Here is a 26,690-nt window from a genome sequence, read left to right on the forward strand (position 1 = left end):
TAATCATTATATGTTCAGATTATAGGAGTAACTCTGGTTGGAGTCAGTTGAAGGGCCGAGACACACTGCCTTCATATCGTAGGCCTGGAGTAGCAAACAATTAATAATAGCCACACCATACCAAACCTTCACAAACGTTTATAAACTTTTTTAGGGTAATATCAAAAGTAAGTCAAGCCATTGTTTATAGAGAAAATATGAGCAGAAGAGCTAATGTAAACCAGGGGAGAAACGCACTGCCCTCCGCTGTGCCTGCCCAAAAAGCACACAATCCTCCCTATTTTGGGGTTTTAGTCTTGGTTTCTGTATAGCACTTTGTGACATTGGCTGATGTAAAAAGGGCTTTATAAATACATTTGATTGATTGATTGATTGATTGACCACCCCTCCCCCAAGTGAATTTTGATCCTGTCCCTTACAGACTTTAATGACTATGATACGAGAAACTGAGGTTGGATCAACAACATTGTAGTTATTGCACAATACTAACTTAATTGACAGAGTGAAAAGAATGAAGCCTGTACAGAATAAAAATATTCCAAAACATCAACCTGTTTGCATCAAAGCACTAAAGTCATACTGCAAAGAATGTGGCAAAGCAATTCACTTTTTGTGCTGAATAAAAATTGTTATGTTTGGAGCAAATCCAGTACATCACATTACTGAGTACCACTCTCCATATTTTCAAGCATAGTGGTGGCTGCATCATGTTATGGGTATGCTTGTCACAGACAAGGACTAGGGATTTCTTTTAAATACAAATACATGAAATATAGCTAAGCACAGGCAGAGTCCTAGAGAAAAACCTGGTTCAGTCTGCTTTCCAACAGACACTGGAATACACAATGACCTTTCAGCAGGACAATAACCTTAAACACAAGGCCAAATCTACGCTGGAGTTGCTTACCAAGAAGACAGTGAATGTTTCTGAGTGGTCAAGTTACAGATTTGACTTAAATCTACTTTGACTTAAATCTATGACAAGACCTGAAAATGGCTTTCTAAGAATGATCAACCATATTGACAGAGCTTAAAGAATTTTGAAAATAATAAAATGGGCAAATGTTGCACAATCCAGGTGTGGAAAGCTCTTAGAGACTTCCCCAGGATTACAGCTGTAATCACTGCCAAAAGGTGCTTCTACCAACTATTGACGAAGCGCTGTGAATACTTAAGTGAATGAGATATTTCTATGTTTCATTTTCAATACATTTGCCAAAGAATCTAAAAACATGTTTTCACTTTGTCATTATGGGCGTATTGTGTGTAGATTGGTGAGAAAAATATATATTTAATTCAGTTAGAATATAGGCTGTAACACAACAGAATGTGGAATCAGTCAAGGGGTATGAATACTTTATGCAGGCACTGTATGTGTAGGTAGCACATTTTATATTTTTAATACTGTATATCACAAACTGTTTCTACATATTGACTATTGAATTGGACACTCCAAACCGTATTTTGACATTGGGCTACTAAAGGTTATTGTCAACAGGAAGCAGGGACAGCATCATTTTCAACTTATATTTTAGAAATATAAATGGAACTTTCAACATCAATTTCCAATAGTATTCTACTTTATCAGGTAAAAACTGCTGAATCAGTCCAAAAACATGCTGTGATTGATAACATGTGATTTTTTTTCATTTAACTAGAAAAGTCAGTTAATAACAAATTCTTATTTACAATGACAGCCTAGAAACAGTGGGTTAACTGCCTTGTTCAAGGGCAGAACGACAGCATTCTTACCTTGTCAGCTCAGGGATTTGATCTAGCAACCTTTCAGTTACTGGCCCAACACTAACCACTAGCCTACCTGCCGCCCATATCAGAAACCATGAAAACAGATTTGGCTTGATGACACTCTTTGCTCCTCTTTCCATGCAAGTATATTAGGCTAGAATAGCAGTCCACCTTAGACACTTTGTGTTTCTGTTGGGGACTATGAAGACACGTGCCTGGTCCCAATACAACCACTACACACCCTTTCCATTAGCTTAGTTCTACAATGTTGTGGCACTCATTTCAACTAGTCCTGAGTCTTCCCTCCTGTAGACATGTGTATTGCCAACACACCCCTGTAGCACTGCACTCGGACGGCCCGTGGACTTTTACCCCACAACTTCCCTCCCCTCTGCACTGCATACTTTCCTTTTGGATTGATTTCAAGTGTCTTTTTGATTCCTCAAAATCACTGGATATACTTTAAACCCTTGTGTACATGGCTCCAGTCCGGTGATGTTGACCTAGGTTTTTCTAACCTGTTTGACCTTTGCCCCCCCCCCCCCCCGTGCGTGCGGTGTCGCCCCCTGCAGGTGAGCGAGGTGGAGGTGAACGGACAGATTGAGGCAGTGTGTGAGTCTGTTTTCAGTGAGATGGAGTCTCAAGCGGTGGATGCTCTGGACCTCCCCATGTCAGGCTGCTTCCGCATGCGCAGTCACAGCTATGTCCGGGCCATCGAGAAGGGCTGCTCCCAAGATGAGGAGGACAGGGTCACCATGGTGGGGGGAAACATGAGGGCTATCTCAGCCCCCCGGGCCACCACCACCGTCAGGACCATCCAGAGCAGCACAGGTCAGTCACACACACGCAATAAAACTACAACTTTAGCTACCCTGATTTTACCCTGACTTTACCCTGACTCTAAACTCTTAAAATACAGATGCAAGTTGGAACCAAATAAGGTTCTTGAGTGCGATGCGATAGGGGAACCATTTTAGGGTCTCTCAAGAACCACGAATGGGATGGTTCTTTCCACCCATGACTGTATTTGCCAGCAACAGTGATATGGCTGTTGCATTTATTCATTTTCAGCCGAATGCCCTTCACCAAGTGAGTTCCTAAGTGAGCATGTTGTCATTAAAATTTCATTATTTAATACAATCACTCCTTCTTAGGGCCTAGTTTAGACGCCACCGTACCTACATTGTCCATATGCGCATATGTAATGTCTACAATGTATTATACATGTATGTAATGCATTATGTACAGTATGCACTGCTACTGACTACTAATGTAAAGGGACAGTAATTGGATGAGCATTGCATGTGTTAATACACTGACAGCTTAGTCCACACACTTTTAGAGTGCTATCCAGAACCTAAAATGGTTATTTGGATTTCCCCATAGGAGAACCCTTTGAAGAACCATTTTTGGTTCCAGGAGGAACCCCTTTTGGATCCAGGTAGAACTCTTTTGGGTTCTGCTATGGGGACAGCCAAATAACCATTTTGGAACCCAATTAATATCTAAGAGTGTAGAGTACAGTACATATTTAATACTGTAGACATGTCAACGGGAGGCAGAGGAGTTGTGATTGCAAAGGACACACGCACAATACCCAGAGCCTCAGAACATCTCTTTATAAGTATTATAATACGTATGACCTATTTTTCTTTGGCGTTACAATATGATAAATATTAGATCCCCTCTGTGCAGAACGGTGTCTGTCTGTATCTCTGCTGGGACTACCTTTAAGAGCTCGTTCCTGCTGATCAGGGTCTGTATGTGGACTCCTGGCCGGCCCTTATTTGAGCTCTCTGCCTCTCGTCCAGTAAAGCATTGAACTAGAACATTAGTGCATGGACTGCATGCAGTATTGATGTTGAGTGGTGTTGGCATTCCGAGTTAACTTTCTATTTTTGCCTCTCTATAAATTTCCCATCTTCTCTGACTTACATTGTAGCCATGCAGTGAGTCAGAGCCCGAGGGCATTCCTTTTTTCATGTTCCTCAGTGCTCCCCCCCCGCTCCCCCCCCCCCACCCCACCCCTGTTTAATTATCTCGATTAAAAGGCAGTTCTTTCTTTCTTCCACACAGCCAACAAGGTTACAGTCAGCTAATTAAAATATTTAGTGCAAATTGTACGGCAAAGCGTGTTCAGTCAAGTTGAAGGTGCTCCTCGTGGTTCAGAACAAACATTCATTTAGTGCCATTAACAATTCTGCTCCATTGATTCCCGGAGTTACCCTACCAAGGCTGCGGAGGATAAGGATTTATTTGACCCTCACTTCTATTGAAGCCAGTGGGAAGAGTACGATGTAAGGGCATCCAGAGATTCACCACCATCAAGTTTGTATAAAACAAACAGACAATAATAAAGCCGGCGAGGAGGAGGAGGCATTTCATGTGTGTGTTTCTCGTTTGGCTAATATTGATCTCTGTCGGCACACCCTATTCTCTAGGTTATATCCCAAATTGCACCCTATTTCCCACATAGTGCACTACTTCTAACCAGAGCCCTATGGGCCATGGCCAAAAGTAGTGCACTATATATTAGATGTGCCATTTGGGACATACAACTCTAGTTACAGAGGAAGAGGAAGCGAGGGGGAAAAGAAAATTCATCACATCAAGTGCTATTGGCAAGAACCCTACTGCTGGTGAGCCAGATGTCAGGGCTGGTCTGGGAGCAGGAGACAGATAAAACATGATCAAGCGGAGATGTCCTCTTAAGACGCACGCTTACGTGCGCACACACACACACACACACACTAAAACACATGTGTGTGCACACACAGACAGAGTGAGCGTACACACACACACCCTACTCCACACCGCACCCACACGCCTCTGACCCATATCTTAGGAGCTGCCTGGGAGTCGATCAATATTAATTTGCTGGGGATCTAAAGGTAATAGGTCCTGCCCTAGACAGACGGACCACATATGGTTGGTAGCTGGGGGCGGAGGGATGGCTATTGGCAGCAGCAACAGCTGTTAGCCATTTCATTCACATCAATTTAGGGGAGTCAGATTGAGACATGTGATCATGTGATAACTGGAAATCTGAAGCAGAGTGAGTCTGCAGAGCTTAATGAAAAAGAGGTGTAGTTTGTTAGACAAGAGCCATTGGTTTTAGCTGTGCTCGGTGCTTTGAAGGGTGTTTGATTGGTTCTGTGATCGTCAACTTTGATTGGCTGCATGTCTCAGTCTGGGTGACCCCTGACCTTAATTCAATGCAGGGAATACTAGGTCAATCTCAGGTGATGATTACGTCGAGAGAGAGAGAGAGAGAGAGAGAGAGAGAGAGAGAGAGAGAGGTGTCAGTCATAACATTATTAAGCACTAAAAAGCCAGGCAGAGTACGGATTGGCCCAGATTACTGTCATGGTGCTGGCACTTTGTATTTCATCACATCCTCACATCTCTCCTCCTGAGTCCTCGCTACGCTAATGAATTCGATGGCACGCACGCACACACGTGCACATACACACACAGGTTGCAGAGGGTGCCATGGTGTGAGGCAGTCCCTTGCAGGTTCAGATATGATACATATAGTACCAGTCAAAAGTTGACAGATTTATTTTGACTATTTTCTACATTGTAGAATAATAGTGAAGACATCAAAACTATGAAATAACATATAGGGATGTAGTAACCAAAAAAGTGTTAAACAAATCAAAATATATTTCATATATTTTAGATTCTTCAAAGAAGCCACCCTTTGCCTTGATGACAGCTTTGCACACTCTTGGCATTCTCTCAACCAGCTTCACCTGGAATGCTTCTCCAACAGTCTTGAAAGCGTTCCCACATATGCTGAGCACTTGTTGGCTGCTTTTCCTTCACTCTGTGGTCCAACTCATCCCAAACCAAGGTCATCTGATGCAGCACCCCATCACTCTCCTTGGTCAAATAGCCCTCACACAGTCTGGAGGTGTGTTGGGTCATTGTCCTAATGAAAAATGATAGTCCCACTAAGCGCAAACCAGATGGGATGGCGTATCGCTGAAGAGTGCTGTGGTAGCCATGCTGGTTAAGTATGTCTTGAATTCAAAATAAATCACCTCCTCCTCCATGCTGCACGGTGGGAACCACACATGCAGAGATCATCCGCTCACCTATACTGTGTCTCACAAAGACACTGCTGTTGGAACCACAAATCTTTCCACCGGTCTGATGTCCATTGCTCGTGTTTCTTGGCCTAAGCAAGTCTCTTCTTCTTATTGGTGTCCTTTAGTAGTGGTTTCTTTGCAGCAATTCAACCACAAAAGGCCTGATTCACGCAGTCTCCTCTGAACAGTTGATGTTGAGATGTGTCTGTTACTTGAACTCGGTGAAGCATTTATTTGGGCTGCAATTTCTGAGGCTGGTAACTCTAATGAACTTATCCTCTGCTGCAGAAGTAGCTCTGGGTCTTCCTTTCTTGTGACAGTCCTCGTGCGAGCCAGTTTCATCATAGTGCTTGATGGTTTTTGCGACTGCACTTGAAGAAACTTTAAAAGTTCTTGAAATGTTCCTCATTGACTGACCTTCATGTCTTAAAGTAATGATGGACTGTCGTTTCTCTTTGCTTATTTGAGCTGCTCTTGCCATATCATGGACTTGGTATTTTACCAAATAGGGCTATCTTCTATATACCACCCCTACCTTGTCACAACACAACTGATTTGCTCAAACGCATTTAGGAGGAAATAAATTCCACAAATTAACTTTAAACAAGGCACACCTGTTAATTGAAATGAATTCCAGGTGACTACCTCATGAAGCTGGTTGAGAGAATGCCAAGAGTGTACAAAGCTGTCATCATCAAGGCAAAGGGTGGCTACTTTGAATAATCTCAAATATAAAGTATATTTAGATTTGTTTAACTTCTTTGATATAGGGGGCGCTCTTTTAATTTTTGGATAAAAAAACGTTCCCGTTTTAAACAAGATATTTTGTCACGAAAAGATGCTCGACTATGCATATAATTGACAAATCTGCAAAGATATTGTCTGTGAGTGCCACAGAACTGATGCTACAGGCGAAACCAAGATGAAATTTCAAACAGGAAGTGCCCCCAGATGTTGAAGGCGCTGTGTTTCAATGAGTCCTTATATGGCTGTGTATGGGTCATGAATGAGTTTAGACTTTCTGTCGTTTCCCCATAGTGTCGACAGCATTGTGACGTATTTGTAGGCATATCATTGGCCATTTTACACTACATATACCAGGTGGTCGCTTGGTGTCCTCCGTCGCAATTATTGCGTAATCTCCAGCTGCATGTATTTTTCTGTTTGCTTCCGAGGAGAAACCCAACTGCCACAAATGATTTATCATCGAATAGATATGTGAAAACACCTAGAGGATTGATTCTAAACAACGTTTTCCATGTTTCTGTCGATATTATGGAGCTAATTTGGAAAAAAGTTCAGGTTTTTTTCTTAGCCAAATGTGATGAACAAAACGGAGCGATTTCTCCTACACAAATAATATTTTTGGAAAAAATGAACATTTGCTATCTAACTGAGAGTCTCCTCATTGAAAACATCCGAAGTTCTTCAAAGGTAAATTATTTTATTTGAATGCTTTTCTTGTTTTTGTGAAAATGTTGCCTGCTGAATGCTAGGCTTAATGCTATGCTAGCTATCAATACTCTTACACAAATGCTTGTGTAGCTATGGTTGAAAAGCATATTTTGAAAATCTGAGATGACAGTGTTGTTAACAAAAAACTAAGCTTGTGAGTGAATATATTTCTTTCATTTCATTTGCGATTTTCATGAATAGTTAACGTTGCGTTATGGTAATGAGCTTGAGGCTATGATTACGCTCCCGGATACGGGTTTGCGCGACGCAAGAAGTTAACACTTTTTTGGTTACTACATGATTCCATGTGTTATTTCATAGTTTTGATGTCTTCACTATCATTCTACGATGTAGAAAATAGTCAAAATAAAGAAAAACCCTTGAATGAGTAGGTGTCCAAACTTTTCACCAGTACTGTATGTGTAGACTTCACTCCCTACTGAATTAGAAGAATGGTAAAAGGTGTTCAAAAAGAAGCTGACCCATGTTCACATCGTGCTGTTGTCAGAACTCCTTCAGGCCGTAGAGTATAAAATACAGGTCACCAATTATAGTGCATTCATGAACGTTTTCAGACCCTTTGACTTTTTCCACATTACAGCTTTAGTCTAAAATTGATTACAATGTTGTTGCTTTTCATCAATAAACACACAATGCCACATAATGGCAAAGCAAATACAGCTTTTATTTTATTTTAGCAAATGTATAAAAAATTATAAAAACGGAAATATCACATTTACATAAGTATTCATACCCTTTACTCGGTACTATGTTGAAGCACCTTTGGCAGAGATTACAGCCTCAAGTCTTTTTGGGTATGACACTACAAGCTTGGCACAACTGTATTTGGGGAGATTCTCCCATTGTTCTCTGCAGATCCTCTCAAGCTCTGTCAGGTTGGAAGGGGAGAGTTGCTGCACAGCTATTTTCACGTCTTTCCAGAGATGTTCGATCGGGTTCAAGTCCGGGCTCTGACTGGGCCACTCAAGTACATTCAGAGACTTGTCCCGAAACCTCTCCTGTGTTATTTTGGCTGTGTGCTTAGGGTTGTTGTCCCATTGGACGGTGAACCTTCGCCCCAATCTGAGGTCCTGAGCACTCTTTGGCGAGTTTTCATCAAGGATCTCGCTGTACTTTGCTCTGTTCATCTTTCCCCCGATCCTGACTAGTCTCCCTGTCCCCGACGCTGAAAAATATCCCCACAGCATGGTGCTGCCACCACCATGATTCACCGTAGGGACAGTGCCATGTTTCCTCCTGTGGCTTCCGAGTGCTGCAGAGATTTTTGTCCTGGAAGGTTCTCCCATCTCCACAGAGAAACTCTGGAGCTCTGTCAGAGTGACCATCGGGCTCTTGGTCACCTTCCTGACCAAGGCAATTCTCTCCTGATTGCCCAGTTTAGCTGGGCGGCCAGCACTAGGAAGAGTCTTGGTGGTTCCAAACTTCTTCCATTTAAGAATGATGGAGGCCACTGTGTGCTTGGGGACCATCAATGCTACAGACATTTTTTGTACCCTTCCCCAGATCTGTGTCTTGATCTGTGCCTTCGACCTCGTGGCTTGGTTTTTTTCTCTGACATGCACGGTCAACTGTGGGACCTTATATAGACAGGTGTGTGCCTTTCCAAATCATGTCCAATCAACTGAATTTATCGCAGGTGGACTCCAATCAAGTTGTAGAAACATCTTAAGGATGATCAATGGAAACAGGATGCACCTCAATGTATTTCAATTTTTCATTTTTAATACATTGGCCAAAATAAAATAAACTGTTTTCGCTTTGTCATCATTGGGTATTGTCAAGATTGATGAGGATTTTTTTTTAAATGTAATCCATTTTAGAATAAGTCCCTAGAGTATGTTGTGTAAAACTAATGAATGAGGCCAAATTTGACATAAAATGAAAACTGTATTCCAACACAAGAAGTCTGTTCTGTTTCCACCAAAATATGTCAGTTGGAAGGGCAGCAGCCTAGGTTATATCACTTGTGTCGCAAGTGGCACCCTATTCCCTATATAGAGTGCACTGTTTCAGAGCCCTATGGGTGCCATTTGGGATGCAGAAGTGTCTCTCAATGTCATTCTGTTGAATTACAGGATTAGGTAGCAGGACAGTCTTTCTCCCTCATTCAGTCTTTTAGACAGAAGCACACAGACACTCACGTAGAGGCAAAATACAATTTATTTATCTCATGCTCCCTCTCTCTCTCACGCTCTCTTGCTCTCTTCCTCTCATCCTGAGTGCTGTGAGCAGACAGTAAGCAAACATCACATTGACATCACGTGCCTTTCAGGTGCTGAATGACAGGTTGGAAGAATTATCTTCCAGACGTCGAAAATCCATCTTATACGGACGTCGAAAATACATATTTGCTGGATTATTGTCAAACGTTTCTTCTGGAATTTGAAATCAGATGCATTTTAGGTGCTGAACGAAAAGGTAAAAATACGTATTTTCCAGACGTTGAAAATGTAATTTACAGACATTGAAAATACATATTTTTTGGTCATTGATTTTATGGCCCAATTTCAACTGCTATACATGTTCAATTAAGTCGTTTTTGACACCTCTTAATTGGAAAGAGGGGCCAACAAAATATGTACATTCTCCTTTCTATCACATGCACTTATTTAACGACGTCAGAACCTTTCAAACTGGCAGCAATTATGTACAAACTTGACCTAACATGCTGAATAAACCAGCAAACCACTTCAACTACAGTAACATTCCGAGTAACAGTTACAGGTTTTTGTTTTCTTGCTATGACTTTGATATGTTGTTGTTTATCTACCTTCGTTGAATTAATTGACTGTAAGTCACTCTGGATAAGAGTGTCTGCTGAATGACCAAAATGTATATGTTAAAAACAAACATTTGTGTATTATTCTAATGAGCTCCGCCCCCAAACAAGTACAAATGTGGTCGGCGAAAGGTTCAGATCCACATCTGAACGAATCATAGACATCCCGGCTATGTTTCACAAGTTTGAACATCACAGTGCATTATGGCACAGTTTAGTACTGTGGAGCACAGAAGACTACAGTACAATACGGTATGGTACGGGACATAGTTTTATTCAGTAGAGTACAGTACAGTAGAGTTTAATTCGGCAGACCACAATGAAGTAGAGTATCTTTCAGTAGAGGAGAGTACAGTAGAGCAGCGATTCTCAACTGGTGGGTTGCTACCCAAATTTGGGTTGCGGGAGGTTTTGAATGTGTCTCGGGTGTCTGAATAAAAAAAATATATAATTATGAAGAAATACTCCAGTCTGAACTTAAACAACTTAAACCAGGTTGAAAGTGTGTAGAAATTATAATGAACTTACATTTATAAATAATAGGTGTAAAAATGTATTAATTGACAATGAAAGAGGTGGGAATGTTGTTCCCTTTTCATATAATTGCTACATTTACTATCAGTATAGCATTAAAAATTGTTTTACAGATTTTATTTTGCCAACTATTTTTCATGATGCAGAGACAACCTGGTTCAATTTGGGTCAAAACTAGTTGAGAACCACTGCAGTAGAGTACAGTAGAGTTTAATTCAGTAAAATAAAGTACAGTACTGTTCAGTAGAGTACAAAACATTACATGAAAGTTAGGTACAATACAGTACACTATACTTTACTTTTCTTTACTGTACTGTGTACTGTAATGTACTGTACTCTGCTGTGATCCAGTGTACTGTACTGTGCTGTTAACATAAATGTATATGATTGGCTCAGATTTGGATTGGACCATAAACCAACGTCTGTGGACGTTGAAATCTAGACGGGTCCGGACCACACCAGAAAAAACATGTCCAATGCTTATGTGGGAATTATGTTATTTTTGGAAGGTTATAGAAAGAAAAGAGCACCCACACATGTTATTTGCAGTAAATATCAGTTAATACAACATCCCTGAGCAGTCAGTTAAATTTTGATCGTGACATGATGATGACCATGATGATGACCATGATGATGACCATGATGACCATAACACACATGCACATACAGTTTGCACACACTAAGGCTCAGCCACACAGAGACTCAAATTGCTTTTTGTCCGTCGATAGTCAAGTCGACTAAACTCAGGTCAGCTATTTTCAAACTAACTGCGTACAAAGACGGACAATTCGTACACGGAAAATCCATGCGCCTGTCAACGGATGACCCCCATTTGAAAAACCGTTGACTCACACAAAATCTCTGTCATCATACAGAAGTTATGGAACATTCACTCTTTTTAATACCCTCTTCCTCCTCTGAGAATGATTCCAGAGGAAAACCATCCAGGAGAAGGAAGAGAAGCAGACGTAATGGAAACCTCTCACACACAGACACAATGACATACACGAAACACACAGACTCACAGAAATATGGAACAAAAGCTTTGACATTTCATAAGCTGCCGGGAGGCATACCGAGGATGCATACCAAATTGCGTCCTATTCCTTTTATAGTGCACTACTTTTGACCAGGGCCGGTCAGTAATAGCAGGTATAGTTTCCTGCCTCACAAATACCATCATATTTCCTATGTCGTGCACTGCTTTTGACCAGGGCCCATAGAGCTCTGGTCAAAAATGTGAATAGGGTGCCATTTGGGATGCAAACCTGGCCCGGGATAAGAATGTTGGTCCTGACATCAGCTCCATAATAAAGCTGTGGCGAATCTTCTCCTTAAGCTGCGGAAAATCCATACGAATCGGGTAATGTGAGGATGATCTAAACCGCGTTACACCCCCGTCTCCTTCTACACTGGGTTGCCTCCAGTCAAATCTTACACCATGTACATCCTACATCCATCTTCACTGATCCTCTGAGTCCCAAATGGCACCCTATACCCTACATAGTGCACTACTTTTGACCAGAGCCCTATTAACCTTCTTCAAAAGTAGGGCACTATATAAGGTATTGGGTGTCGTTTGGGACATAGTCCTGTTCTTCTGTGTAATCTGGTGGTTTTCCTACTTTGTTTTTTTACTTTGCTACGGAGCCACAACAGTAATTTGAAGCGTAAAATTGCCCATTCTTTTACTGAGAGGTGACCTTCAAATCAAAGCTACTTCTGCATACAGGTCTAAAGTTAAGGAAATGTGCCACGGTGTATCCATCCGTCTCTCTCTCTTTCTGTATCTCACTGTCCCCCTCCCTACTCTCTCTACTGTTTACCTCTACCCCTCTCTCTCACTGCTGTTTAATCCTCTCCTCTAATCCTCTGCTTTCCACCGTTAATTATCGCCTCTCGTTTTCTCAGCAACCTCTGTTTTCCAGGCTGATACTGTGAGATTGTGTGGAACGAGCTGTAGGCCTCGGTTTCATCTCAAATGGCACCCTATTCCCTGTTAAGTGCACTACTTTTCAACAGGGCCCTGCTCAAAAGCAGTGCACTATATGTGAAATAGGGTGCTATTTGGGACACAGCCTGTGACTCATTCACACTATTTTCCTCCACTGGTTCAATAAGAGAATCGTCTTGCTGATTTTTTTTTATTGAACTACCATGGGATTCCTGTGGCCTTGAATTAGTCAGGGGCTCTATGCTGTAGAAAATGGTGAACAACTGATTTTACACCAGAAAGAGAGCTACTTTGTGACATTTCATAGCCGGACATTGTTCAGAACTTTTAAATAAATGGTAGGTAGATTTTGTATAATTTCAGCCAGTAGTTCTAAAAGCAAGCAGGTGGTGCATGTACCGGTGTGCATGTACCGGTGTGCATGTACTAGTTCTAACATGTCCACATTGGCACGATGTGGGCCCAATGCAGGTTAAGACATGTAGGCTGCCCACATTGGCCCCAAGGCATGCCTCACATCAACTGAAATAAGCCCGCCATTCTGGATCAGCTGAAAAATATATATACACTGCTCAAAAAAATAAAGGGAACACTAAAATAACACATCCTAGACCTGAATGAATGAAATATTCTTACTAAATACTTTTTTCTTTACATAGTTGAGTATGCTGACAACAAAATCACACAAAAATGAATCAATGGAAATCAAATGTATAAACCCATGGAGGTCTGGATTTGGAGTCACACTCAAAATTAGAGTGGAAAACCACACGCAAATTTGCCGATCTTGGTGTTCTCTGGCAAATGCCAAACGTCCTGCACGGTGTTGGGCTGTAAGCACAACCCCCACCTGTGGACGTCGGGCCCTCATACCACCCTCATGGAGTCTGTTTCTGACCGTTTGAGCAGACACATGCATATTTGTGGCCTGCTGGAGGTCATTTTGCAGGGCTCTGGCAGTGCTCCTCCTGCTCCTCCTTGCACAAAGGTGGAGGTAGCGGTCCTGCTGCTGGGTTGTTACCCTCCTACGGCCTCCTCCACGTCTCCTGATGTTCTGGCCTGTCTCCTGGTAGCGCCTCCATGCTCTGGACACTACGCTGACAGACATAGCAAACCTTCTTGCCACAGCTCGCATTGATGTGCCATCCTGGATGAGCTGCACTACCTGAGCCACTTGTGTGGGTTGTAGACTCCGTCTCATGCTACCACTAGAGTGAAAGCACTGCCAGCATTCAAAAGTGACCAAAACAGCCAGGAAGCATAGGAACTGAGAAGTGGTCTGTGGTCACCACCTACAGAACCACTCCTTTATCGGGGGTGTCTTGCTAATTGCCTATAATTTCCACCTGTTGTCTATTCCATTTGCACAACAGCATGTGAAATGTATTGTCAATCAGTGTTGCTTCCGAAGTGGACAGTTTGATTTCCCAGAAGTGTGATTGACTTGGAGTTACATTGTGTTGTTTAAGTGTTCCCTTTATTTTTTTGAGCAGTATATATATATATTACACACACACACACAGTGGGGCAAAAAAGTATTTAGTCAGCCACCAATTGTGCAAGTTCTCCCACTTAAAAAGATGAGAGAGGCCTGTAATTTTCATCATAGGTACACTTCAGCTATGACAGACAAAATGGAAAAAAAAATCAATTTTGTCTGTCATAGTTGAAGTGTACCTATGATGAAAATTGAGTCCTGTAGCCTCGCTGGTAGTTTAATAGACCTACCTACTCTGGTGCACTGACTGGTGTGAGTCTCTATGACAGAGGGTTTTGGTCCTCTGTCATGTTCTGTCTGTGTTCATTTGTGTCTCTTTGTGTCGCCTCTTCAACCTCCTGGTCTGAATCAGAGTCGGTGATTGTGACCTCTTCATTGTCCCTGTACCTGGCAGTTCTGTCAGGTCTGAGATGCTTTCTGTTTCTGCGGTAGCGAGCTCCTGAGGGTGTGATGATATCGTACGATCTTGGTTCATCTCTGATTCTCACCACTGTTGCTGGCTGCCATCCTCTCCGTTTCTCTTTCCCTCCTGAAATGAAAGAAAAGGTGACAACTCTGTCATTGCTTGTCTTCCGCTGCAGCTGTCTGCGTTTCAAGCCATGCTGGACATTTTTGGGAGTCACCTGCTTTACTTGTAGGTAGGTTGGAGTGTAGGACACGTCCTGTGACAGGTGTGCTTCTCAGGTTCAGGGGAGCGGCGTGAGGGTCAGCACCTGTTTGTTCTGTCGACTTGGAGCATGTTCATCACTGACTGAATGGTCCTCTCAGCCGTTCCGTTTGACTGAGGAAACCCTGGACTGGAATGAATGATTTAGAAACCCCACTCTTTTGCAAACTGAGCCGTCTCAGCACTTGTCAAGGGTAAATGATCTGCCATCAGTTCAGCTGCGATGCCACGTCTAGGAAACACAGCTCTAAACTTTGCTCTGGCGGTTCCTGATGTCCTGTCCGACAGCCTCAGCACCTCTGGATATTGGGAGTAGTGGTCCACTATCAGAAATACTGAGCGTCCTTGGAACTCATAGATATCAGCGCCATTTTTTTTTGCCATGGAGTGTGTGTGGTAGGTGTGGTTCCTTTTTGTTGCTGGGCAGTTTTTCTTGACAGGAAGTGCACGATTCATCCATCATTTGTGCATCGTCAGTGAGGCCTGGCTAATACATGAGAGCTCTGGCGTGCGCTAAGGAGCATTGAATGCCCTGATGTGCAATGTGGAGCCTCTTAAGTACCTCGGCTCTGAAGTCTTTGATGAATGATAATACGTTTGTTTACCATGAGTAGTCCATCTTCAATGTAAAGAGAGTCTCTGATGTGCCAGTAGGGTTGCTCTTTCTGTGGTGCACTTATCTTCTTGTCTGGCCATCCATCTGACAAGGTAAAACATCTGTCGTTCTGCCCCTGAGAAAGGCAGTTAACCCACTGTTCCCCTGGCGCCGAAGACATGAATGTTGATAAGGCAGACCCCCACAACTTTATTTATTAAATGTTTTATTTAACCGTTATTTAACTAGGCAAGTCAGTTAAGAACAAATTCTTATTTAAAATGATGTCCTACCAGGGAACCGTGGGTTAACTGCCTTGTTCAGGGGCAGAACGAAAGTTTCTTTTTTTTTACCTTGACAGCTCGAGAATTCGATCCAGCGATCCACCTCTCTGATTCAGAGGGGTTGGGTTAAATGCGGAAGACACATTTTAGTTGAATACATTCAGTTGGACAACTGACTAGGTATCCCCCCTTTCCATCTCTGTGTAGGTTCCTCAGCACGGCCTGTCTCACTGTCTGCGTCTGTGACTGCTCTCAGCTGTTGCATAACAGCACCCTCCAGTGGCTGATGTGTGGAGACTGCATAAATGACTTTCTCGTCACTGAGGTGACACTTCATGTGTGGCAGTCTGGGGTACAGCCCTTGATAGCGTGTCTGCTGTTAACATGTCTTTACCTGGGGTATAGACGATGTGAATGTCATATTTCTGTATTTGAAGCAGCATCCGTTGAAAGACAGGCAGGTGCCTTTCCAATAGGCTTGGTGATTATAGCCTCAAGTGGTTTGTGGTCAGATTGAACACTGACCGGGACACCATAGTCATACTGGTGAAACCTCTTCAGTGCGAACACGATCGCCAGGAGTTCTTTTTCTTTCTGGGCATAATTTTGTTCTGCCCCAGACAAAGCTCTGGATGCAAGGATGTTTACCTTGCGTCAGAACAGCTCCAAGTCCATCTTTGGATGCGTCAGCTTGTAATTCAGTCTCTTCCTGTGGATTGAAGAGTTTCAGCAGAGGCGTAGTGGAGACGGCTTTCCGTCTTAACTTGAGTTAAAGTAAAGATACCATCATAGAAAATGAATCAAAAGTGAAAGTCACCCAGTAAAATACTACTTGAGTAAAAATCGAAATGTATTTGGTTTTATGTATATTTCAGTATCAAAAGTAAATGGAATTGTTTAAATGTACTTAAGTATCAAACGTAAAAGTATAAATAATTTTAACTTCCATATATATATATATATATTTTGATGTTTTACCAATAGCCAGGGGCACACTCCAACACTCAGACATAATTTACAAATTAAGCGTTTGTGTTTAGTGATTCCGCCAGATCAGAGGCAGAAGAGAGGACCAGGGATGTCCTCTTGATAAGTGTGTGAATTGGACCATTTTCCTGTCAAAATGTAATGAGTACTTTTGGGTATCAGGGAAAGGGTATGGAGTAAAAAGTACATTATTTTCTTTAGGAATGTAGTGAATTAAAAGTAAAAGTTGCCATAAATATAAATAGTAAAGTAGAGAAACCCACAAAAGACTACTTGAAAGTATTTTTTACTTAAAGACTTTACACCACTGCTTTCAGCCTGTCAAGAACAGCATATGGGATTGTCCTACATCCATGAACAACAGGAGGGACTTTTGGATCAATGTTGATTGTGGTGCTGGCCTGCAAACTCACCAAGTCCTTTAAACACAGATGCATAGCGGGTTGAGTAGCTCTTCCTTGGAGCATGGCATGCAACTGTCGCTACTTTTCTGATGAGGTCAAGGTGCACACCGGCCTCTCTGCCTAGCAGTGGTGTGTCAGATGCATCTGTAACATAGAATGATGCATCTGTAACATGCAATGTCATGATGCCCTTTGGTTTAATGCACGGGGCCTCCATAGGCTATGAGTACAGTCTCTTTCACTTTGAATGGCTTGGCAATTTGTCTGCTATTGCTTGTGGGAGCACATTGGCTCCAGCTCCTGTGTCTAACTTAAAGTTGACCGTCCGTCCCCCTATACGCAAGTTCGTGTACCAGCCAGCATATTTTGTCACGGCGCCTATGAACAGCGTGTCCACTTCCTTGACCTCTGTTTCAACAGGAGCAACATCTGTCCCTGGCCTACACACAGCTGCAAAGTGATTTCTCTTGCCACAATTTTACACTCAACATTGAATGTGTTTTTCCACATTTGTCTGCTGCTCGCTTTGTTCTGACTGCGCTTGTGATTGCTTAACATGGATGCCCTTTTTTTTCCATAGCATGCACAAACTGTTCTGTGCTATTGCTACAAGACATAGCTTTATTTATTTTTATTTGTTTATTTATTTAGGCAAGTCAGAATTCTTATTTACAGTAGCAGCATACCCCGGCCAAACCGGTCGATGCTGGGACAATTGGGCACCGCCCTATTGGACTCCCAATCACTGCCAGTTGTGATACAGCCTGGAATCGAACCAGGGTCTGTAGTGAAGCCTTTAGCACTGAGATGCAGTGCCTTAGAGCCCAAGTGCCTTAGAGCCCCCCAAGAGCCCAAGCTTTAGCTTGAGCTGATGTAACTTATTTTGCACGGTAAACATCTATGGCCTTAGCTAGGGTTAAATCTGAAATGGAGAGTAGTTTCTCTCTTAGTCCACTATCTGTGACGCAGAACACCATTTTGTCCTTCAGCATTAGATCATCAGTGTCTTTGAACTCACATCTGCGTGCTCTCAGTCTCAGTTTGTTTATGAACTTGTCAATACCTCCCTGTTCATTGAACTTGCGTGACCAACACTGATGTCTCTCGAACACAGTATTCCTGCGTGGTGCAGAGTAGTTTTCAAACGCTTTCATCACCTTGGTCAGTTTTTTGTTTTCTGGGTCAGCATATGTGATCTCCATCGTGTTGCATATCTCCAGCACGTCTTTGTCGATGCAATTGAGTAAAACTGCTATTTTCCTAGCCTCTGGCGTGTCATTTAGCCCACTGGCTAAGTAGTACAAGTTCAGTTTTGTTCCCATTTCTGCCCATTTCCTGCGAGGTTTCCAGCCAATAACAACAGAGATGGTGGTGTAAACGACTGCATTGCTGCTAATCCAAAACTCGACAGCTAACAATATCAAAGTATGTTGCTTCACTCACCTTAGCATTAGCCTGCTAACCAGCCACTCATTTTAGTAGCCCACGTTCTCACTCATGTAGCCAGCACTGGAAACTTTTCCGCAATTGTTTTGTTTCATCTTCTGCCACTTTTAACAACATGTCGTGCTCTAGATGGCACGGTATAATTAACTTGACAATGGAGACTGAAGTACTACTTACTTTGAGCTTTATATCTGAAGCATGGAAATAATTAACACTGTGCATGCAGGCACACTTCAAACTGGAGAGAAAAAAAACGCTCATTTACATAGTATCCACTTGACCTGCAAACTCAAGAGTGATACTGATTGGCTGTTGTACAAAAAAATGCTTCATCGTTGGTTCACAATGCACATTACTGACATCAGCTGTTCAGCAATAAATAGCAGCGTGTGATTATCATCTATACAGTTGAAGTCTGAAGTTTACAGACACCTTAGCCAAATACATTTAAACTCAGTTATTCACAATTCCTGACATTTAATCCTAGTAAAAATTCCCTGTCTTAGGTCAATTAGGATCACCACTTCATTTTAAGAATGTGAAATTTCAGAATAGTGATTTATTCAGCTTTTATTTCTTTCATCACATTCCCAGTGGGTCAGAAGTTGACATACACTCCATTTTTATTGGTAGCATTTCCTTTAAATTGTTTAACTTGGGTCAAACGTTCCGGGTAGCCTTCTACAAGCATCCCACAATAAATTGGGGGAATTTTGGCCCATTCCTCCTGACAGAGCTGGTGTAACTGAGTCAGGACTGTAGGCCTCATTGCCCGCACACGCTTTTTCAGTTCTGCCCACAAATTGTCTATAGGATTGAGGTCAGGGCTTTGTGATGGCCACCCCAATATCTTGACTCTGTTGTCCTTAAGCCATTTTGCTACAACTTTGGAAGTATGCTTGGGGTCATTGTCTATTTGGAAGACCCATTTGCAATCAAGCTTTAACTTCCTGGCTGATGTCATGAGATGTTGCTTCACTATATCCACGTAATTTTCCTGCCTCATTGTGCCATCTATTTTGTGAAGTGCACCAGTCCCTCTTGCAGCAAAGCACCCCCACAACATGATGCTGCCTCCCCCGTGCTTCACGGTTGGGATGGTGTTCTTTGGCTTGCAAGCCTCCCCCTTTTTCCTCCAAACATAACAATGGCCAAACAATTATATTTTTGTTTCAACAGACCAGAGGACATTTCTCCAAAAAGTACGATCTTTGTCCCCATGTGCAGTTGCAAACCGTAGTCTGGCATTTTTATGGCGTTTTTTTGGAGCAGTGGTTTCTGCCTTGTTGAGCAGCCTTTCAGGTTATGTCGATATAGGACTCGTTTTACTGTGGATATAGATACTTGTGTACCTGTTTCCTCCAGCATCTTCACAAGGTCCTTTGCTGTTGTTCTGGGATTGATTTGCACTTTTCGCACCAAAGTACGTTCATCTCTAGGAGACAGAACGTGTCTCCTTCCTGAGCGGTGTGACAGATGTATGGTCCCATGGTGTTTATACTTGCATACTATTGTTTGTACAGATGAACGTGGTACCTTCAGGCGTTTGGAAATTGCTCCCAAGGATGAACCAGACTTGTGGAGGTCTACAGTTTTTTTTTTTTTAGGTCTTGGCTGATTTCTTTTGATTTTCCCATGATGTCAAGCAAAGACGCACTGAGTTTGAAGGCAGGCCTTGAAATACATCCACAGCTACACCTCCAATTGACTCAAATTATGTAAGGACAAAGCCTATCAGAAGCTTCTAAAGCCATGACATAATTTTCTGGAATTTTCCAAGCTGTTTAAAGGCACAGTCAACTTAGTGCATGTAAACTTCTGACCCACTGGAATTGCGATACAGTGAATTATAAGTGAAATAATCTGTCCGTAAACAATTGTTGGAGAAATGACTTGTGTCATGCACAAAATAGATTTCCTAACCGACTTGCCAAAACTATAGTTTGTTATTAACAAGAAATCTGTGGAGTGGTTGAAAAAACGAGTTTCAATGACTCCAGCCTAAGTGTATGTAAACTTCCCGACTTCAACTGTACGTGCATTTTCCCCCACTATTTTCATCAAAACTCTGGAACATCTGTAAATCGTTGGCTTTAGTAGCCCATAATCAGTTGGAATACCAGGTTTACATAATACTTCCCTTTTTTTTTACTTCATGTTTGCTATTTGTCAAAATGGAATCTATGGCAATATTTAGGATGCTAAAGACAGAAGCTTAGACTATACTAAATGTAAAAAATAGTGGAACAACAGTGCAAAAAAATAGAGCTCTGGTAACAACCAAAACTAAGTATTTGAGGTAAAGGCTGGTCAGTCAGTGCGAGGATGGCAGAGGGGTGCAGCGTCGGCACTGCTCACTGCTCCACGCCCATCCTGAAATCGAATCATAGGCTACACGAGGAAGAGAGAGCGAGCAAGCACCGCCACCATATCAAAGACGCTGTAGTGTGCGAGAGAAGCCCTATACCTGATGCCCTTCCCTTTCCCTTTACCGTACTTCTGTAACTTGTTCCGTATGTGTGACCACTGGATACGAGTCTGTGAGTAGAACGTCTCTTCTTCCTTCCTTTCTGCCTATGAATGAGTTGCGTTTCTTCTGCTGCGCTTATGTGATTTCGCCAGCCGGAGATGGCCTCGCGCCCGTCCTACAGTGGCTTACTCATGCTTGATGGGAAGAGCATTAAACAAACCTGTGATATGACATTGATATGAGCAATGTTGATATGTGTATACCATGTGAACCTTTCACATGACAACAACACAACTATACAATTATAACATAATAATAATAATTATAATAATCATGTTCATATATTATCCTTGATATGTGTCAATGGACTGTTATTATACAGTTATTGTCACAGTTTTAAGTTTGCCTGTAGGTGTGCTGTGTGTTGGTCAACAAATTAATTGTAAGAACCTTCCATAGTGATTCTGGTCAGGCCAGGATATTTTGAACTGTTTCCAGCTCTCAGTCTACTACTGTGACTTTTTATTTGAGTAACTTATATCTTTGACGCGGGATAGCAGGTGTACAACACACTGCCTGGCACCATTTTACACATTTCTCCTCCATCTTTACTATAGAACCATGTACACAGAGACAAGCCCTGACATAGCATATGAACACATAGGACACGTAGCCTATGGGATCCCTTTTGACTCCGACATGCATGGAAAGTGACATGGACAGCAAAGGGGAGGGGACTTTCCGGGGTTGCGCTTACAAAGCAAGACCTTATGGGAAACCAGGTCAGCCAGCCCGGCGTCAGATAGATGATGGGTCAAGGGTCCCATCCATGTGACAGACATATCGTCTGCACCCCACACCTGGCAGCCCCTCCCCTGTCCCCTCCCTGGGCCATCTGTGAATGAGTCATAGGTTGTGTCCTAAATGTCACTCTATTTCCTATTTTAACGCCCTCGGCTTGACCAGGGCCAATGGGGGATCTGGTCAAAAGTAATGCACTATTTAGAGGATAGGGTGGCATTCGGGTCGCCAGCATGCACATCATTCAGCCTAGTCACGGCAGCGATGCCAGCTATGCTGCCAGGGCCAGCCCACTAACCCGCTCCCTCTATCTCTATTTCGGGACAGACCCACTACCCTCCCATGCACACCCAGCTCCACATGTCTGGGTCATCCTCTCATAGACACACATACCTCATGCAGGCTGATCGAACCTGCTTCTATAGGAGGCAACGGAGCATGTTCCAGTCACACAAGTCCGCTATGAATAAGACTGTGTAACATTTTCTATGACGAGCATACGCGACGTGCAGTAGGTCTGTGTCGTAACAAACTAATGCAGCAGACGTAGGAAAAGGTGCCTGAGCGGAGTCCCCACTGCCATGTTTCACGGGAAACGGAAGGTAGGTTTGAAAATACTGTACCCTTGAAAACCCGGCAACATCCGCTTTCTGCCCAACGCCGCTAAGTTTAATATGAGGCATTATAAAGGATGTTATAAAGCATGATACAAACGTGTACTTCATAGAAAGTGTTACCTACAGTGGCAAGAAAAAGTATGTGAACCTTTTGGAAATACTTGGATTTCTTCATACATTGGTCATAAAATTTGATCTGATCTTCATCTAGGTCACTATAATAGACAAACACAATCTGCTTAAACTAATAACACACAAACAATTATACATTTCCATGTCTTTATTGAACACACCGTGTAAACATTCACAGTATAGGGTGGAAAAAGTATGTGAACCCTTGGATTTAATAACTGGTTGACCCTCCTTTGGCAGCAACAACCTCAACCAAATATGTTCTGTAGTTGCGGATCAGACTTGTACAGCGGTCAGGAGGATTTTTGGACCATTCCTATTCACAAAACTGTTTCAGTTCAGCAATATTCTTGGGATGTCTGGTGTGAACTGCTCTCTTGAGGTCATGCCACAGCATCTCAATCGGGTTGAGGTCGGGGCTCTGACTGGGCCACTTCAGAAGGCGTATTTTCTTCTGTTGAAGCCATTCTGTTGTTGATTTACTTCTGTGTTTTGGGTCGTTGTCCTGTTGCATCACCCAACTTCTATTTAACTTCAATTGACGGACAAATAGCCTGACATTCTCCTGCAAAATGTCTTGAGAAACCTGGGAATTCATTTTTCCGCCGATGATAGCAAGCTGTCCAGGCCCTGAGGCAGCAAAGCAGCCCCAAAACATGATGCTCCCTCCACCATACTTTACAGTTGGGATGAGGTTTTGATGTGTGATATGCCTTTTTTCTCCTGACATAGTGTTGTGTGTTCCTTCCAAAAAACTCAACTGTAGTTTCATCTGTCCACAGAATATTTTGCCAGTAGCACTGTGGAACATCCAGGTGCACTTTTGCAAACTTCAGACATGCAATAATGTTTTTTTTGGACAGTAGTGGCTTCTTCCGTGGTGTCCTCCCATCAACACCATCCTTGTTTAGTCTTTTACATATCGTAGACTCGTCAAAAGAGATGTTAGTATGTTCCAGAGTCTTTAGCTGACACTCTAGGATTCTTCTTAACCTCGTTGATCATTCTGCGCTGTGCTCTTGCAGTCATCTTCTCAGGACGGCCACACCTAGGGATAGTAGCAAAAGTGCTGAACTTTCTCCATATATAGACAATTTGTCTTACCATGGACTGATGAACATCAAGGCTTTTGAGATAATTTTGTAACCCTTTCCAGCTTTATGCAAGTCAGCAATTCTTAATCTTAGGTCTTCTGAGATCTCTTTTGTTCGAGGCATGGTTTACATCAGGCAATGCTTCTTGTGAATATTCTTGTCAAATTTTGCGAGTGTTTTTTTTTTTTTTTTAGGGCAAGGTAGCTCTTACCAACATCTCTAATCTCATCTCATTGATTGGATTCCATGTTAGTTGACTCCTGACTCCTGACTTAGTCTAGGGGTTCACATACTTTTTCCAACCTACACTGTGAATGTTTAAACTATGTATTCAATATAGACAAGAAAAATACAATGATTTGTGTGTTATTAGTTTAAGCACGACTTAGATGAAGGTCAGATCAAATGTGATGACCAATTTACGCACAAATCCAGTTCATTCCAAAGGTTACAAATACTTTTTCTTGACACTAAGTCTGGAGGCATTTTATATGACAGGTAGATTGAGTATTGTCTACAGTCAGTTTAGTGCACTGTGGGTAGACAAATATTTTTTAGGATTGTGTAGCCTGGTATTAAAAAGCCATTAGATTGGCCTATGGGCGATTGCAGTCTGTTGATATTCTGAGGAAGTTATGCTGCTCTCATTGTGTTGTTTAGGTACTGAGGCCTTACCGTATGTAAACAAGAAGTCGTCATATGTCTGTCCGTGTGAATAAAGGGTCTTGTAGTGGAGTATATCCAGGAAATTCAGCCTAAGCCACTGCCTGGTCTGGTCCATCAGTCTCCATGGAGATTAATGTGTTTAGCCTGGAATGACTTCCTCTGGGTGGAGTGGGCTTGACCTCCCTATAATACACATCTCTCTCCCTATATCTCTATATCTCTCTATATCTCTCTCTCTCTATATATCTCTCTCTCTCTCCTTGTACATGTCTTTCGGTCTCTCTTTCTTTCTCTTTCTTGCTCTCTCCCTCTCCCTCTCCCTCTCCCTCTCCCTCTCCCTCTCTCTCTCTCTCTCTCTCTCTCTCTTATTGTACGTCTTTCTGTCTCTCTTTCTCGCTCGCTCTCTCTCACTCTCTCTCTCTCTCTCTTATTGTACATGTCTTTCTGTCTCTCTCTCTCGCATTGACCATGCCGACAAACATTTAAAAAATACATATATTATAATTAGCATAAATGTTAAGTATTGTCATATTCAATGGTAGTGATCATCTGTGTTTGCTGTAGTGTTATATGGCACATCAATCAGCTTCATGTCTTATTGATTTCCTCTTTCCGATGTTTCCTTGTGTACAGAACGTATCTCTGTATACACAGTTCCAGTGGTCCCTGGGGTCTAATGGACTAAAGTCTGAGTGTGTGTACTGAGATCTGTCTAGCCACCACCAATAACATTGCAAGCTGGAAAGACTGGAGGTACATAGCAGGGTTGGGGTCAGTTCCTTTTCATTTCAGTCGATATAGGAAGTAAACAGACATTCCAATTATTCTCAACACTTCTTTGTGACCATGTGACCTGCAAGGGGGGAGAAAAAAAACACTCTGGGCGCATTCCAAGGTCGAGTCATGTAGATAGACTGATTTCCACCATCGATTTTTGAAGCCTTTCCAAAACTATTGCCATACAGCCTTGATCACTGAGCAGAAAGGAGATGAAAGAGGTTGAGAGAGGTTGGGATATAAGGTGCTAAGTCTGTTTTCATAAAGCTTCTCGGAGTAGGACTGCTCATCTCGGATCAGTTTAGCCTTTTAGATCATAATGGGCCTGATCCTATAGATCAGCACTACTACTCTGAGACACTTTTATGCATAGGAGCCATGAACCATAACCTGACACATCAGATCCTCTCTAAGAATATCACATGGATTATTTAATCGAAATTAGCTTACCCACGATGTTGCTTAATTATTTAAGTCAATAAGTCATCATTTTAGTCAAACTATGATATATTTGGGGTTGAAGTGGGATATCCAAAAGTGGTAACCGTAAGGTTGCAAGATCGAATCCCTGAGCTGACAAGGTAAAAATCTGTCGTTCTGCCCCTGAACAAGGCAATTATAACCCACATCATTGAAAATAAGAATTTGTTCTTAACTGACTTGCCTAGTTAAATAAAGGTGAAATATGAGAATGCTTTTCCGACTACGTTTTTTTTTCAAGGCTGGGTCTTATTTAAATGTGAACGCCCAACAGCATGCCATTGTTTATTAATCAGAAACACCTAGCAAAGCTCTTCCTCTGCGCGAGTCGCGGCCGAGCTGAGCACTACAATAGATCATCTTTGGATTAGCCAATCAGCTTTTCACCATTGCTGTCACGCCCTGACATTAGAGCTTTTCATGTCTCTATTTTGGTTTGGTCAGGGTGTAATTTGGGTGGGCATTCTATGTTCCCTTTTCTATGTTTTTGTATTTCTTTGCTTTGGCCGGGTATGGTTCTCAATCAGGGACAGCTGTCTATCGTTGTCTCTGATTAGGAACCATATTAAGGTAGCTTTTTCCCCACAGAGTTTTTGTGGGTACTTAATTTATAAATTGTAAAATTGTATGTGATATGATTGCATTTTGGAACCCCACTCCCCCATCTCTAAAAGATGAATGATTTTGACCACTCTTGTCACGCCCTGACCATAGAGAGCCCTTGGTTCTCTATGGTGTAGTAGGTCAGGGTGTGACTAGGGGGTGTTCTAGTTTATATTTCTATGTTGGTGTTTTGTATTGTTCCCAATTAGAGGCAGCTGGTAATCCTTGCCTCTAATTGGGGATCATATTTAGGAAGCCGTTTTTACCACCTGTGTTTGTGGGATATTGTTTGTTTGAGTTGGTACCTGGTGCATCACGTTGTGTTACTTGTGCATCACGTTGTGTTACTTGTGCATCACGTTGTGTTACTTGTGCATCACGTTGTGTTACTTGTGCATCACGTTGTGTTACTTGTGCATTACGTTGTGTTACTTGTGCATTGTTTTGGTTGAAGAAGTTTCACGTTAAAGAAAGATGTGGAACTCTCCACTGCTTTGATTGATGCAGCTAGAAATCACCAAGTGTCTACTCTATAATGAAAAGAAGATTTCACAAACTTGTTTATCTATTTTGTCCTGTTGCTGTT

The 26,690-nt window shown here is 42.3% G+C and overlaps 1 protein-coding gene across 1 annotated transcript in view; it reads left to right on the top strand.

The window, feature by feature from the left end:
• Positions 1-26,690, top strand: part of LOC139420448 (disks large-associated protein 1-like) — a 223,866-nt gene that overhangs the window by 160,650 nt on the left and 36,526 nt on the right. Inside the window, exon 6 of the mRNA XM_071170591.1 lies at positions 2,319-2,577. Coding sequence (XP_071026692.1) covers positions 2,319-2,577 — 259 coding nt within the window. The remainder of the gene's footprint in view (positions 1-2,318; positions 2,578-26,690) is intronic.

This window comes from Oncorhynchus clarkii, chromosome 11 (assembly GCF_045791955.1).
Source record: "Oncorhynchus clarkii lewisi isolate Uvic-CL-2024 chromosome 11, UVic_Ocla_1.0, whole genome shotgun sequence".
Classification (NCBI taxonomy): Eukaryota; Metazoa; Chordata; class Actinopteri; order Salmoniformes; family Salmonidae; genus Oncorhynchus; species Oncorhynchus clarkii.